Consider the following 17,173-nt stretch of genomic DNA (forward strand, 5'->3'; position numbering starts at 1 on the left):
ACAATGCGACATCAGGGCACTTGAAGCCTTCCTGGCAGACAAACAGTGCGAGTTTGTGTTTAACGCTGCATCAGCTAGTCATGCAGGTGGCATCTGGGAGCGGCAAATACGTACCATCACTTTTGCTTGAAGGTGATTAATTTGTTCGGAAAGCTAACTCCTATCAGACATAATGTTGACTGGTTACATGGTGACCCGCATATTGAGTTTGTGGCCAGCTGTGAAACCATACATGAGTAACTTTTGTTGTTTGGTTAAGTTTAATCATGTTATGATTTGGTGGGAGTGTTAGTGGCCAGCTGAGCTGGGGCCTGTACTACGAAGCGGGATTTGGGGTTAGCGAGGTAACTTCAGGTTTAACCCTGGGTTTTCAGGACTACGACGGTGGTTCACTTCTTACCGGGGTACATCGCCATGGTAACTTATGCTGAACAGCTAACCTGCTCCGGAGCAGGTTATGTTCGAGATACAGATCGCCGGGTATAAAAGCACCGCCCACTGACCAATCAGCTCTCTTGGAAAATTAATCCAGTGGAGCTCGGTGCGCGGATCGTGAGAGGAAAAGAAAAAAGAGGTGGAGGAGAAAATAAAAAATAAATCAATCAATGAATAAATAAAACAAATCATCACCCAAAATCCGATGTACAGTCAATCAAAAACTAATACCAATTAAATAAATAAATCAAGAAGAAATCAAAAAGAAGATGCATTTGTAAGGGTATAGCAAAAAAGGGATTTTCAATTTCGTCCCTCGAACATTCTGAGAAGTCACTTTAAAATACTAAATACCCCCCTCCTGAAAAAATAAAAAATTAAATAAAATAAATAAAAAAACCCAATTCTTTGGTACAGCATCAGCACAAGTTATCGGTCAACAACAATAGTTATAGAACCAATATATACAGACTGTCTCAGAAAATTTGAATATTGTGATTTTCTGTAATGCAAACAAAAAAACAAAAAAATGTCATACATTCTGGATTCATTACAAATCAACTGAAATATTGCAAGCCTTTTATTATTTTAATATTGCTGATCATGGTTTACAGTTTAAGATTCCCAGAATATTCAAATATATGTTTATATCCCTATGAACTTATGCATTTATACAGTCAGCGATCTTTTGCCAGCTGTCTTTCCTGCATTTTGCAGCTGCAACTGTGTTGCTTTTTGCCTGTATTATATGCCTATACTCATCATATTTCCGTAAAATTATTGTTTGCTCTTCGCTACTGAAATAAGCGGCTCTGACAGCGGACTTCTCCATGCTTGCGATTGGTCATGCGCTGAAAACACCGCCCCTTTTATGTGCACGCGCTCATATCCAGATTGGAGAAACCTGGGTTGATATACCGAGTTGATAACCACCGTCGTGTGACCGCTTAGAGTGATTGCAATTGTCCGGGTTAGTGAATCTGGATAAGGAAAAGATATCCTGGGTATGTTGAACTTGCTTCGTAGTACAGGCCCCCGGTTTGGTATACATCATGCATGTTCCTGGGTTCACCACTGGAGTTTATAAATGCTAATTGCCACACACCTGTGATGGCCACATTCACTTGGAGAGCAGGTCAGCTTGAGCAGGGAGGAAAGGGGAGCAGAGAAGCAAGTAAGTTTTAATTTGTCTACCATGCTGTTTTGGTTTGTTTTGCTTGCTTCTAGCATGATTCATGTGAAGTGTTTTTTTTGTTGTTTCTCTTTCAAGTGCAGTTTGGTTTGGGTACCTGTTGCCAGTCACTGCTTAGATATGGAAAGTTTGCACCCTTGGTAGGCGAAGCGAGGTATGTGTGTGGGTTTTAAAGAAAATGTAAACGTAAATGTATTAAAATGTTAAATGTGTAAACTTTAGTGTTTTAACATGTGCAAATGTTGATAATTTGTTATTTGTTTTTTAGTTTCACGGTACTCGATGGAGAAATAAAAGAATTGTACCAGTTGAACTCAACGCAGTCTTATTGATGCCAAGGGCTGTAACACCCTTTAAATGTACAATTTCTAGTTTCACTTCTATTTCTAATCCTGTATTCAGGAGCTTTCTTTATACCTGTAGTCTAAAAAATCCATTGACTACTACAGTGTGGTACTGTGAAATTAGTCAAAACAGGGCCGCCACGTGAAGGCTCAGTACCGCTAACCCCTATAGTTGTTTTTTTTTTTGTATTTTTATGTTTTTTTTTCATTGTTTTTATGTTTAAGTTCGCTGCAGTTGTTTCTTGTTTATCTTGTATGTTTTTTTATTTTTGTTTTGTTTTTTTCCTTTCACAGTTCGTCGTCACACTCCTCCTCCCATAAAGGTTGATTCTGTAGATTCTCACAGTTTTCAACTTGACATGGTCCACAAGCAGGCATGCATGGTAGTCCATATGCTCTGCAACTGCACCGTTGTGTTCGGCAGGCGGTTTTGCAATTACAGTGGACCATCTGCAGGAGGCTTTCTGGGGCAGCAGTCTTACTGGTCATAACTGGCAGGAAGATATTGCCCTCCAGTTTCCACCCCCAATCCACTGGGTTCATGTCACTCTCCTTTTCCATCCACACCATGATCTGGAAATAAACTCTTTGACAATGGTATTTAGTCGAGGACTCTGTATGAGGGAGACGTTCTGGAGTAACAAATTACTTAGCAGAAACAATTTTCTTGCTAAAAAGGTTGTAGCGCAAAGAAGCAAGTGAATCAGTACTCTTGCCGCCAAAAAACACTGCCATTGCCTTGCTCCCATGGTCCTCTAGACATTCCTTGCCTGATTTGGGAGCAGAAACACATTTGCACAGGACTGGATGGTTGATTCACGTTTCACAAGTTTCTGGAATGCTGACTGTTTCCCGACACTAAAGATGCGGGAAGTTGTATCACATCCTGTGAAAGCATGAATAAAGAGCAACTGGGAACACAACTCACTACCCAGGACTTGTTTCATCTCTCTGATGTTGTACACTTTACTAGCTTTGGACTTATCTGAACGAAAATAGAGGTCTCTATTGTTTGTCTCAGCATAGTAGAGCAGAAGAATAAGCAAGTCTGTATCCTTTCCTATCAAGGTTGTGGTCTGATGTTCTGATGCTTTGACTGCAGTTTTGACTATGTCAACATCTGCATCACCTGATGCATTGATAACACTGCAGGACAGCGACGATCAGTATTGCTGTAACAGTGAGGAGGTGAGAAAATACAGTACAGTGGATTCTTTTAATTTAATAATTTTGATTAAAGAATCATGAAAAATCGTAATCGTGGGCTAAAAATCGTGAATCGAATCGAATCATGTGAATCGTTACATATATACTTGCGTCTGTATATTTTTGTATATTACTAATATAAGAATTCACAATCGTTATCTTTATTGGCCATTTTCTCAAAATGAGTTTTTACCTCTAACAGCGTAAACCCACCGGACGCCGAAGCAGAGCGGAAGCAGCGCGCGCGGAGGCAGTCTCCTTGGTTAAACAGGGCGTGAGCCTCCGCAGGCACTCTGCTCCGCTCCGCCTGCAGAGTGATAAGAGTTTTCCAAAATCTCCTGTGTAAATTTGTATCTGATAGGTCAGGGATTCCAAAAGTGTGGTGCGCGCACCCCCAGGGGTGCGCAAGCTGCCTCTAGGGGGTGCGCGAGATGAAAAATGTAATGGCGGTCTGATTTTTTTTTTTTCACACAATAAAGATGTGTAAATAAACATTTCCTTTGTAAAATTTTAAATCAAAAACTGTAATTTTAATGAATAAATAAATGCAGGCTATTCAAAATGCACGTCTGTAATAAAACCCATCTGCACTCTCGCAGCCTGCCCTGCATAATTAATGCTGTGGATGTGTCAGACCCGACACTTTTTCGGGGAGTGTAACGTTCAACTGAACTGTAGGCTATTCTGTAGTAACTGGACTCTATCTACCAAATTAATTACGTTTGCTTAGTTTGTTTTGGTTTCATCAATTTGTGCAAATGGAGGAGGAGGAGAGACCTCATCTCATCATGTGCGCGCTTCGGGTTTGCGCAATTCGGGTTTAGGAGCGCACCTTCCATGAGAGAGACGCAACAACTGTTTGTCTGTTTTGGAGGTGGAAAAGAGAAGAATAGATATTTCCTCACAAAGACTGTTACACTGGATATTTGCGAGTACCCAGACCTATAAAGCTGGTAGAGGTGATGTGCCCAAATTCAGAGCGCACTCCACATGCGCTTTGCCACCTCGGTGGCAAAGCGCCGAGGTGGCAATGTCCCATGGCTCTATTCGGGGGTGCCAATGACGTGATCTGTAGTTTGCATTATTCGTTTAGCAGAAAATGCAGAAAACGGCCTGATGGTTTTATTATAAAACCATCAGGCCAACCTTAAGCCAATCGCCTCAGTGGCAAGTTTCTTTCTGCAAGGAGCAGTCAATCACTCGATTATTTCTCTCTCTTCCTCTCTTCTTTTTTTCTACCTCTCCATAAAGTTACCGTCAATCCAAAACACTCGCACTCCAGCGCGTGCTCGAGGGGGCGCGCATTGGAGCTGCAGCTCATACTAGTGTGTGTCGGGGAGGAGAGAGGGGGGGCGGGTGAAGGAGCAGAGGGGCGCCTATAATGACGTGCTGCTGTTATTAATCATATACATTACACACAAACGCTGTTAAATACAGAAAATGCACATTTCAAATCTTTTTCAAACATGAACAACGAGAGGCTCCTAAGTCTCTCTGTGAGCGTCGTCGCTCTGACGGCTCTGGTCCTGTTGACGACTAAAATAAGGCTCCACGGAGCAACTTGTAACAGGCAATGCTATCAGAATACGATGCAAACAGTTAATCTTGGATAAAACATCTTTGTCGCAGGAGTCTAAAACTTCAATAATGGACGGGAACTCATGTCCGCCATCCACTTTCCGTTTGATGAGTTGTCTGAAGGCTGAGTTATGGTTCCGCGTTACACCGACGCAGAGCCTACAGCGTAGGTTACGTGGCGTCGTTACGTTGTGCGTCGCCCCGTACCCTACGCCGTAGGCTACGCCGTCGATTTAACGCAGAACCATAACTTAGGTTTAACAGTCCAGCTGCTGCAACACATTGCCTGACGGGGGGTTTTACATGCAAAAATAAGATTTTTTATTTTGAATTATTTTGAACATCATGATTACATACTAATAGCCTAGATTTAGAATACAACATGTTAGTAAGACTATACCAAAAAACAAAAAAAAAAGCATCAAATTTTTGGGTGGGGGATCGGGGGTGCGTCAACCGGGTTGAGACATAGAAGGGGGTGCGCGGCTAAAAAAGTTTGGGAACCGCTGTTCTACAGAATGTCTATATACTGTATATCCATGTATAGTAAATATACAGCAGGGGCCTCTCCAAACTTTCAACAATGTAAAACTACTTTAGGAACAAGATTAGGAACAAGCACTGTCTTTGGGAATGTGAAAAGATTCAACGTTTCTGGCAAACTGTATGTAATGAGGTTAGTGTGATAATCAAACAATTATTACAGCCTAAACCACTACTATCCCTGAATCACTAAGACGACATAAAAACACTATTATGACTAAGTGGGTGGGAGAAGAACCTCCCCCAACACATTTGTGGGAGTCGTTGATAGCGGACTATATTTCTTTGGAAAGACTGAGATTTGGAATTAGTGGTCAGAGCCTTTTTACAGCAAAATCTGGGTACCTGGGAACTGCCTGAAATGTTGGATTCACTGATATATATATATATATATATATATATATATATATATATATACATATATCTTTTTTTTAAAAGATCCTCTGACATTAATAAAAAATAGATTCATATTATACTCAAATGTTACCAAACCCTTTATCCACCTAAACTACAGAGGGTAAGGTAACCTCCTTTTACTCTTTACAAGTGTAATTGGTTGAAATTTTTTTTTTTTTTTTTTTTCTTTTGTTTTTTTTTTATATTTTTTTTATCCCCGATTTTTTACCCATTTTCATCACCCAGTGCTCATACCTAGACAGTCCTGGGCATTGCTCCCCTCTGCCAACCCAGGGAGGGCCCTACACTGAGCTCAGGTCTCCTTCTTATCCTTAGGAGTGACGGACCGCTTCTTTTCACCAGACAGGGTGGGGATTCTCCGGACGGACGTAGCGCGTGGAAGGATCACGTTATTCCGGCCGGATCCTCCGGCTGGCCAGAGGGGGCATGTATAGCCCAGGACTGTTGCATGTTTTTGTGAGGGTAGCTCCCATTAGCTACCCAGGGGAACACGGGGAGAACATACAAACTCCACACAGAAAGATCCTTTCACCAACTCCACCCAGGGTGTGGGTGCTGAAGTCATGGGGGAACTAACACGCACTTCAGCGCCCACAGCGTCCCCGGCGGGAATCGAACCCAGGACCTTCTTGCTGTGAGACGGCTGCACTACCTGCTGCGCCACCGTGCCCCTTAATTGGTTGAAATTTGATGAAACTTCATTTAATTTAATTTCATTATCTGTCTCTTCTGTCTGTTAGTGATGGAAAGTTGGATTTGTTGTTTACAGGAAGATCTGAAGCTGATCCTCTCACATCAGTCCTGGATGGAACAAGATCCTGCCCTTCTGGGAAGACGTAGGACAGAATTCCAGGTGTGTTTGGAACAAGAATGAGGAAGACATCAGAACTGTGGAAACTAGACGCTGAATCTACGTATGAACTTTGGTTGAGGTGACTGTACAACACCTCACACCTGAGACTGAACTGGACTCTTCTGCTCACGTTACACATTAGTTTTAGTCCATGGGCCAGACCAGATATCAGTACCACTCAAATACAGGACATAAAGGACATCACAATGAGATAAGGAACCAGCTTAGTTTTATAAACAACATTATAAACATAACAATATTGTAAACAAAATTAACATTGTTATTAATGGGAATATGTAAAGATCTGATTATAATTAGGATATCAAGTTCTGTGTGTTCTTAGGATAGTGTTAAGAAGGTTAACCAAGTACGGAATCATCACATAATGTCACTTAAACTGCTCGTCTCTCTCGTCATTTGACTCCCCGAGTTCGAAGTCGGATTCGGGATCATCCTGCAGTTTTTGGTTGCTGCAAGTCTGTAACTTGCACATGTCTGTGCATGCCAGTCCATTTGATAAGCACGTGCAACTTGGCCTTTTGCATGAACGCACACATTTGCATGTTAGCAGTTCCAAGACTACATCTGGTGCAGGTGGAGAGTGCATCCAGTAAATGGCCAGCTTGCCCTCATCTTCTTTCCATCCATGCTCAGTAGGACTTGGCATCACAGGGTTCGCCTGCAGACTGCAGTTCCAAATGGCTGCCTGATAATTGGCTCGTTCAACATGCAGGAAGAGACTCTGCATGTCTCTACATGGTGGCAGCTGACTGGACTCGACCTCTCCCCTTTTAGCACAGAAGAGCTGGTAGCGCAGTTGGTTCACCTCACCAATGTGACATGTAAACTCATCAGTTCTCTGTAACAGCTCCTCACTCACATCCCATGACTGCCCAAGTCCACTGAAGGTTTCTTGGTAGGAAGTGTCCTTCTTCACTATCTTCAGGGCATTCAGTTTCCCCCGGCCAGCGGATGCACTGACAGTGTCACAGCCAGTGAAGGCTTGTAAGCCAATTAGGCTATCACAGAGGCCGTCTCCAACTGAGCTTGCCAGTTTGCTGATGTCCACAAATCGTGTGCCGTTCTGTGTCCCACACTTCAGGTAGATGGGACAGGCAAGACAAAGAACCATGACATCCGTGTCCTCAGCTGTGATGATGACTGCTTTTGAGCCTGTGTTTGCGGCATCCGAAGCATGCAGGAGCAGGCGTGTGTCAGCTTCTTCATGTGTGGAGTGCAGCTCTACTACTTCTTCACACCCATCATCTGTCAACCTGTAGCAGGTTTCTTCACAGGTCATGTACAACACCTTGCCATGCAGCCTATCTCTGTATTGTGGGAGTCTTCCACCAGAAACTTGATGAGACTGGTCTTGTTGGAAGGACTGCACAGAAAAGTTCTCCATTGCTGTACATGGTGTCCCCTTGCCAGGTTCCTGTACTGGACAGGGGTGTCTGCACCCCAGTTCAGTCGTTCAGCATCTTTAATCAAAAACACAGCATCAATCATCTGACTCTGTGCCCCCTCGTGGGAGACCTGGGTGAAGAGTGACTCTGCTATCTGTCCAAAGGTTTCGTTGTTGCCATTCATTTTCTGGACCGGGCTCATCCCATCAATGATGGAAGTGGATGGGGTTGGGATCTGTTCTGCCGGAGACACATTCTTTTCCAGCTTTCTGGCAAGTGCAGCCTTGTTTGTTTTTCGTAGGGACCCATCAGCATTTGCAAGTGCCCATGGAATTGGGCCCAGTGGGTAGACAAGGACATCCTTCATATTTATCTTCCTGCTTTCAGCCAATAGGATCATGTGGCTGAACAGGTTTCTGTCTGCCTTCAGCACCACATTCTGTCCTTTCTTTCCTTAAGATTTTTTTGTCCTGACGGTGGAGAATGTCTTCAGACTTTGCTTGGTCATCTTGTCATGGAATTTCAAAGATGGTGTGTCCTCATCTAACCTTGTTAGCTTGAATGCCTTGTAGGCCTGTTCTCCTATCTCATGGGCTCTCAGGAGATCCCTGATCAAATCAGGTGGAGCTATGGAGCCAGTGGACAGGCTAACCAGATTGTTCTCATCAGGAGACATAGGATTGAACCACTTGTTCTCCATAAGGTCAGCGAGAGACTGGACATCTGCTTCATCTCTCTTGATCCTTGGACCCTGTAGATCTGGTTGGGACAGTTTGGACGTGTTTTGACCTGTCAGGTCTCTCAGCTGTCTGAGGTATATGCGTCTGTACTCAGCGGTTAGGTAATATTTGGCCACCGCTCCTGACTTCAAGCTGAATCCCTTTGTCCCCCCAGCTGTCTGGGTGTCTTTGTTCACAGTTTCTTTAATAGCTGGGTCAATAGGGATCTGCCCAAAGGGATTGGTGGAGCCCAGTTGAACAGAGAAGCGCCCTGTCATAAATTCTGTGTACACATCTGGGTGTGTGATGGACAGCTGAGATATCTGGGCATAGTAGTAGGGGAGGTAGCGTGCGTAGTTCATCCTGTCATATGCAAAGCACCATGGGATCATTGCTCGAATGCTTGCCAAGTGTAGCATCCAGTCTCCCTCTCTGGATGCTCAGATGAGCCCCAGCAAGATTTCGACCATGTCCAAATAGGACATCCAGAAGCTTGAGAGACTGCGGTTTCCACCACTGAGGAACTTGCAGTAGACTTCAAACAGTTCCATGATGCATGTACAAGAGCTGTTTTCGATGACCTCCTTCAAAGTGGCTTGTGACACATTTTCCCCAAGGCTGTCAATTGCCTTCAGTGTTTCATCCAGGTGAACCATGTCGTTCATGTGAGTTGTTTCCAACCAAGAGAGGAAACCATTCCATGTCAGTCGCATGAGAGCCTCATACAAGAGCTTGTGTAGTCGCACTGCCCTGTTATACTTGCGGCCATCCATAACACCAGCAGTGGAGCCTTCTTCAATTATGCCAGACTGAATACACAGGTATCCAAGTCCAGCATCTTTGAGACGCTTTCCTATTATTGCCAGCAGTGTGCAGATGGTGTGAAATACCCCAAGCCTGATGATGATATTCTGGAACTTGTGAGCATTTTTCCATGTGATCTCAACAGCCTTTGCATACAGGGCTTGGTCAAAGACAGGCGAACCCTGTTTTCCAAATTTCTGCTACACAGAAATCACCATTTGTGATGTTATACTGACCTTGGTCTAGTTAATAATGCTCTTCTAGTTTAAGGCTCACAATGATCTGTAACAATGACATAGTATGGGTATATTGTAAAACATTGACAGATATCCTATACATGAGTCTAAACCAGGATATTCACCACCATCTAAAATGTAATTTTCTGAAGGGGGTGGATAACTTCATGAGCTGATAACTATGATACAGCATTCCAAAATATCATCTATAGACATGGATCTTTTCAATAATCATAAGTAAGTTTTGTCACCTTGAGTGGTGCTGACAAGTGAAATTTTGGGCTCTGGCCCATGGACTATTTTATGCAAACTGGCTGGTGTCACAGTCCTCCTGAGTCCTTATCAGTGTCTCCATTTGGTTACTTAATTCAAGTCCATCCACCTGTGGAGTCCTGCAGCATCCATGGTGTCGTCAGGGAGGGATGACAAGGCGTCGACCGTATGGACCGTGAGGTGAGGGTGTCAGCAGATGATTGGCCGGTCACAGATAAAGAATGCTTTAAAACGGCCCTCCGTTCTGACCGGAGCATCTTCTTCTGGAGGAAGACCGTCTCAGCAGCGTGATGAAGACTTGTGTGGTCCTCGCTCTCTTCCTGATGGCAGGTGAGTTCATGCCTCCTCATCTGCTGCTGCTGCTGCTGCTGCTGATGATGAAGATGATGATGATGATGATGATGATGATGGTGATGATGATGATGATGATAATGATTCTCGTGTGTGTGTGTGTGTGTGTGTGTGTGTGTGTGTGTGTGTGTGTGTGTACAGGTGTGTCTCTTGCAGACATTCAGAAGAGAATCATCGGTGGTAGGAGGTGTACACCACAGGAAGAACAACATTATGTGTTCCTGGGGACAACAAACCGTACTGGTACACGTTTCATCTGTTCTGGTTCCGTCATTGGGAGGGGGAGGACTAGTTCCTGGGTTCTCACTGCAGCACACTGTGATATGGGTGGACCGTAAATTTTCTAACTGCAGTTTGAATTGAACGTTTTAGAAACTGAAAACATGTCCAGACACTCCTGAACTTTCCTCCACTGTGACGCGCTCCCACTCGACTGTAGCAGCAGGTGGGCGTGTCCTCTGTGGGTGATGGTTAGTGTCTCCATGATGATGATGATGATGATGATGATGATGGGTAAACTGGTCAACTGAAGGTCCTTTTACCTCAGGTTCAGGTGTAACTCCTGCTGAGTGATTGTGTTCATGTTTCAGGTCGTTCACCGTTAAATCGGCTGATCGAAGTGTGGAACAGACCGTAGACAGAGCTCAAACTTATAAACACCGCACCGCTGACGTCATGCTGTTGAAGTTGAAGAAGCTGTCGATACGGAAGGAGGTGAAGAAGGTGTTCACACGGAAGAAGCTGAGCCAGCCCATGACTCCCATCCCCCTCGCCACTGGTGTTGAATGTCGTACTCTCAGGGACCACCTAAACGCCAACAACCCTGTAACGTTTCGTATTACTGCTCGGGACACACAAGCTCGGGCAGTTTACGCCCACAACCGTACAGGAGGTGAGACATCACACACCTAACCTACACTACATGAACACACTCATCATGCAGCTCTAACTGCAGGAATCAATCACATGTATTGACTGTAAATCATCTCTGTTCTGGGTGGATTTTTAGAACGGATGTTGATCTTGTTGGGTTGCTGTTGGATGTGAAGTTTATTGTAACTAACTGATAAAAATGAGGAGCTGAAGTCTAGAAACCTGCAGAACCAGTTTTAGTTGAAAGAAAACAGATATTTCTGTGTAATTATGTCAATAAGTCAATGAAAAGTCATCTTTGTAGCCTGGTCCAGGCTTAAATCAGTAACTGATCCTTGATTGTGAGGTTCTCTGTCTGAACGTATTCTTGATGATTTCTGTGGTTTTCTAACGTCACCTCTGACCTCTGACCTCTGACCAGATGGGTCAAAGTTTGGGGAGAAGAAACGTGCTCTCATCACATGACAAGAAAGATTATATTTGAATTACTGTGAGTCTTAACATCTGCTCTGAGATGGATTATAGTTTTTTATTTACACAGGAAATCCAGATGTGACCATGTGTGCAAACATCACCGTGGATAGAGTGGGACCTGCTAATATCGTCCTCCAACATACCGGTGCAGAACAAACCAGCCACAACGAGCGTTTCTTCGCTCGACCTTCTGCAGGCTGCCGCATGTCCAAAGTAAGTTGAGGACTGCTGTCTTTGATGTCTTTAGTCACGAATAAATATAAAATAAATATAAATGATAGAAATAACAGAATGATAAAAGAGAGGAAGCAGAATAACCAGACTTGTTTTCTGAAGAACTAAAGATAAAAATAAAGTTTGTAATCAAGATGAAAGATTTGTTAAATGATGATCAACTGTTGTTCAGTGGTTTTTGACCTGACACACTGTTTTCTCTCTCCATCTCTCTCTCTCCATCTCTCTCTCCTCCATCACTCCCTCCATCTCTCTTTCTAGGGGGATTCTGGTTCAGGATTTATTTATAATAATGCTCTGTATGCAGTTTTTAAAGGAGTAAAAATCTGGTACATTGGAACCTCGGTGATCGATCGCGAAAATATTGCATTCACCATCTGTGACACCGACATTCGTCGATGGATCGATCAGACTATGAGGGCTCGTTTTTAAGTGTCCCAGTTGTGTGACATTTGCTTGTGAGCAACAATAAAGAGACCTCAGGTCTCCTTAAGAGCAGAAACGTGTCTGTGATGTTTGTAACATGAACTAGTGACACATGTGGTGGCAAAAATTGTTGTTCAAAAAGAATGTCAGGACACCTCAGCTGTCTTTCGAAGATTTAATGAAAAGAGGACAAACATTCAATTGAACGGAGCCACACAGTCCAACCGGTCACACAAACCGTCAGTCCTGAGTGAGCTGAAGAAGATTAGGGACAGGTTATTTTATACTTTGGGAGCTGGAAAAGACAAAACATCACCCATCACCCTGGCAACCGTGCCATGCTCTGTGTCAAAGGAACATGACCTTGGCATAGGAATGAAAACAGGCAACAGACAGTGTTATACCAAAATTTTCCATTACATTCCACCCCTTTTAGCATTTTATGCTAAACCATAATAAAATAGGAAATTTTGCACTGACCTACCCCGCGACCAATATGCTCTGTCGCGCACCAGCCAAACGCTAGCACACCCATTCTCCAACGCGGGAGTCACAGAAACCCCGACAGAGGATCTTAGGTCACGGGTACAGAAGAGCCAAAACCTCTCCCTCCACTAGACAAAGGGGAGAGTCAAAAGACTCAATCTGTCTAGCTACCCTATCATAGATAAGGAAGGAAAAAACCCCCGTAGGGGAAAAAACCCAACATGGAATATAAACTAATCTACTTCAAACAATACCAAAACAAATCACATTCAGCACAATAGTCCATGAAGGGAAAAGGAGAAGAGAAAAAAATCAAAGGCACTGTGTGACTATGCAGTTCAAGGATAAAATGAGATAACATGTAAAATAATAATAATAATAATAATAATAATAATCAAAAAAATGACAAAATTCTCCACATGTCCTGGCAAAACCCTCCATGTTTTAACCCACCGTACCACGGGGCTAATGCTTGATTCCCTCACAACCTGTCAACAGGACATAACAGCTCATAATCAGTTCAAAACAGCATAAATGAAAAAAAATATCATCAACCTGAGGAAGGATTAATGCAGAATATAAATTAAAGTAGCTCTGGATCCTCCATGGAAGGAGGAACCCACTCATCATTGTGGCCCATCTCCTGGGCAAACCGTCCAGGTGCGGTGGGAATGGCAAGCTACTAGTTTCTTCACCCATGGCACAATAAAACACAGAAAAACACACAAACCCAAAAGAATAGTCAGTTCAGGGGCAGAGAGGTTGAACAGTGCAGTTTCCCACCCTGAAATGGAAAACAAGGACCTCCTCTGCAAATGCAACAATTCATTCATGTGTCACATCGGTCTCGTTGGTCAGCTGCCTCGTCACAGTGGTCATGGTACGGAACCATATGTTGTCCTGCAGCTGCAACGCCGTGTTGGTCATGTTGGTCGTGTTAACCGCAGCCCTTCTCACCAGCCAATGAGGGGCAAGTGCCGCCTCAGAATCGTGGTCAGGGGGAGGTGAGATTGTCGTGCAGTTGGTCTGTGACGTGTGATCGTAGAGGTTCTCCAACAGCAGCAGAAGCAACCCCACCCCTATGGAGATGACCAGCAGGACGCTGGTCGCCACCCTTAGGCCGCATCCGAGCCGCCTAAGGGGATGCCACGGCCGTAGCCTCTCGATCAGGTGCATGGCATGCGTGTGGATCAGGAACCCGTCGGCAGTGGCTGGCGTGGATCCACGTGGTACGTCTCTCTGCAACCTCGACTGCTGTCTCCGTCACCAGAAGCACTTGGAACGGTCTGTTCCACCTCCGAGCTTTCCAGTGTTTACGTCTGAAGTCTTTGACCACGATGTAGTCTCCACTCCGAGGTCATGGAGTTTCGTCTCTGCCAGTTTGGGGAGGGCCGCCTTAACCTGCTTGTTAATATCAGACAAAACAGACGACAAGGTTGCACAATATCGTAACATTTCGTCTTCACAAAGGCCAGTCTCTTGCTGCTGCCTCTTAAACGGGCCCAATCCCTGTTTAAAGGTCTCTTGAAACAGGATTTCAAAGGGGCTCAGGCCATTTCTGCTTCTCTGGCGCGCCACATCAGCACCACATCAAGCTGGGTGGCAGGAGCAACGCCGCCTTACCTCTATGCCCATGTACTCACCGACCTGTTTCAGTGCCGCGCTCACAAACGGAGCGCCATTACCTGAACTGATTTTTTCGCCAGAATCCCCCGGGAATCCCTGGGAATTATCAAGTTCATCAAAGCCTTGGCCACTGCGGCGGAGTCCTGTCTTGTTGTGGGAAAAGCTTCAATCCATTTAGAAAACATGCAAATGATAACCAAAAACAAACTTTTTGCCTTCACTGGGTGTAAGTTCAATGAAATCCATCTGCAAATGTTGAAACGTCTGTCTGGTGGGGGCGAGTTGTGTCTTCATATTCACTCCTATTGCGTATTTCACTCACCATCCCCCACCCCTTGACACATGAAACCTTGTGTCAATTAAGCAAAGTGAGGGAAAAAATTCCTGGGGAGACATGGCCGGCCGTCGGGCCCCATTCACACCCTGTTAATTACCCTGCAGTCCGCATCCTCCCAGGACCATATTTCAGTGTGCAAAGCCCTTAGTTACAATTCACCAATCTCAACCGAGGTCACAGCCGAGGACGGAAGTAGCAGGGAGACAGATCGTACTTTGAGAGACAAAGGTTGTTTGGACGCAGTTTCTTTTGCAGCTGCGTCAGCTTGAACATTTCATTGAGAGACAAAATCAGATTGTTAGTGTGATCATCACATTTACACACAGCAATTTGTGTAGGCAGGAACATTGTATCCACGTGATGCGCTATGGGTCTACCTGTGGAAAAAATAAAAAAAACGTATCGGGGACAAAAGCCCCAAAAGCAAAACCTGCAATGTTAACTTACGTAGCAGGAGCCCTGGAAGCAGAACCAACAACAAAAAGATCAAAGTCAGCATTGTCAATTGCAACATCACTCAAATTCAGGTCTTGGGGAACAAATGGATGTTAGTGTTGCGAGTGGTTCTCCATCATCCGCTGTTGGCAAAAGGGTAAGGGTTAAGAACTTGCTGTAGCACTTGAAGTCATGTAACCCCCCTTTCCGTCCACAGTCTGGACGAAAAGTCGTGAACAGTCAGGCAGTCCAGGTAGTGGAGGCGTCTGTAACGTCAGTTTCAGGTCAGTGAAGGCGTCGTCAGCCTCGTCAGTCCAGGTACCAGGGTCTGATGCTTGCCTTGTAGGCCTTCTCCATGGGCAATTGCTGCCAATGGTGCCTCAATTTCCGCATAATGCGAGACCCACTGTCGACAAAAACTGGTGGAGCCCAGAATTTACATAATTTGCTTCTTAACGACCAGTTCCGGCGTTTCTCCTTTTGAATGGCCGTAATTCTGCCAGGTGAGAGGGATCTGCCCTCCCCCGAAATGACATGACCCAGAAACGCAACCCTTGTGGCAACAAACTGCAGTTCGGACAGGCCGGCTTGATGCCCCTGTTCAGCCAAAATGGGTCAACAGGTCCAGAGAAGCTTTAACGCATTCGTCTCAGGACTCACTCGCAACCAAGATAACAACAACATACTGCAATAAGCACTTCCAAACTGCCTCTCAGAGCCAATGACAGTAGGCTCATGAACACTATATGGGTCAACGACATGGCATGCATATTTTGGTGTCCGGGTGCATTATTTCCCTTTAAAATGATTTTAATCAATTTATGACATATATCACTTTATTCTATAAAACCTATTTAGTTTGAATACCTTCCAGGTACATTCAGATAATATATGTTACTTTACATTTTGGCATCTCAAACCCCCAAAATGTCAAACGGTACAACCAATGTAAAACTAGGAAAATGTGATTTTATCATAAAACTCTCTATTCTATTTAAAAATGATATGTATGAACTTGACAGCCAAGGTAGCCAATACAGGTGTCCAAGTAGAAGCCCGTCTAATTTAAAATTAGCTGTAAAAGTCAGGTGGCACAACTGATGTCAGTTGGTGCGACCACATAAAACATTCATTTAAACCAATAAATAATAGGTTAAAGTGAACGAATGGTTGACAACTATGATGTGAATAGATATTGTATTAAATGCATTCATTTGTATATTTGTATAATTATTATTCCGTCTTCAAATGTAAAATTGGACGCTAAAGATACCAAATACCTGGCCACTGGAATGCAATAATCTTAAAATATTGTAGATACAACAGAGTTCTTTTAAAAATACCTTCTGCGGAAGCCTTATTTGTCATTGACCCATATCCAAAAAAAAACACAGGGCACTCATTTTACGGGACGAAACCCACTCCTGACGAAACCGTCAATCAACAGTATGTGACTTCACGACAGACAAAATAAAGGAAAATGATTGATATGTAACACGCTTTTCACAATCATACACAGCTCAACGGCAAGAATCCAATTTCCATACAACAAAAACCAGGGTCGTTGCCCTATAGATGTAGGTTTAAAAACACTAAAATACCTTTGTTTGAAGCTTTCACATACATGTACGTGTACACTACATTTCAAATGTTTGGAAAATGGCCAAAAATATCTATATTTTAAGTATTTTAAAAATGGGCTACTCAAAGGCCTTATACGTCCTTGACCCACAATCCGGTTCAAATACAGTAAAAGTGACCTGCAACCATTCGAACGGTAAATCAACCCAATTCTGACAATTCCACATCATCAATTCCCCACACAGGGAAAAGAATGAGTAAAAAACTATTTTACTTGTATCAATTTAACAAAAAAAAATGTCAACAGAAAGGAAAACGAGACAACATCTCTCTCCCATTCACGC

General features: G+C 43.8%; 2 protein-coding genes across 3 annotated transcripts in view; both read left to right on the forward strand.

The window, feature by feature from the left end:
* Positions 1-17,173, forward strand: part of pxylp1 (2-phosphoxylose phosphatase 1) — a 417,866-nt gene that overhangs the window by 78,974 nt on the left and 321,719 nt on the right. The window lies entirely within an intron of this gene.
* Positions 10,162-12,430, forward strand: LOC133442229 (snake venom serine protease ussurin-like). 2 transcript variants are annotated; one of them, XM_061720183.1, is made up of 5 exons: positions 10,162-10,336; positions 10,499-10,691; positions 10,948-11,249; positions 11,772-11,917; positions 12,200-12,430. In XM_061720183.1, exons 1-5 carry the CDS (start codon positions 10,297-10,299, stop codon positions 12,368-12,370), a joined length of 852 nt encoding a protein of 283 aa, XP_061576167.1. In that variant the 5' UTR covers positions 10,162-10,296; the 3' UTR covers positions 12,371-12,430. The 2 variants fall into 2 exon arrangements, with proteins under 2 accessions (XP_061576167.1, XP_061576168.1); XM_061720184.1 differs by having other exon boundaries at positions 10,499-10,600.

The sequence above is a fragment of the Cololabis saira genome, chromosome 4, assembly GCF_033807715.1.
Source record: "Cololabis saira isolate AMF1-May2022 chromosome 4, fColSai1.1, whole genome shotgun sequence".
In the NCBI taxonomy this organism is placed as follows: Eukaryota; Metazoa; Chordata; class Actinopteri; order Beloniformes; family Belonidae; genus Cololabis; species Cololabis saira.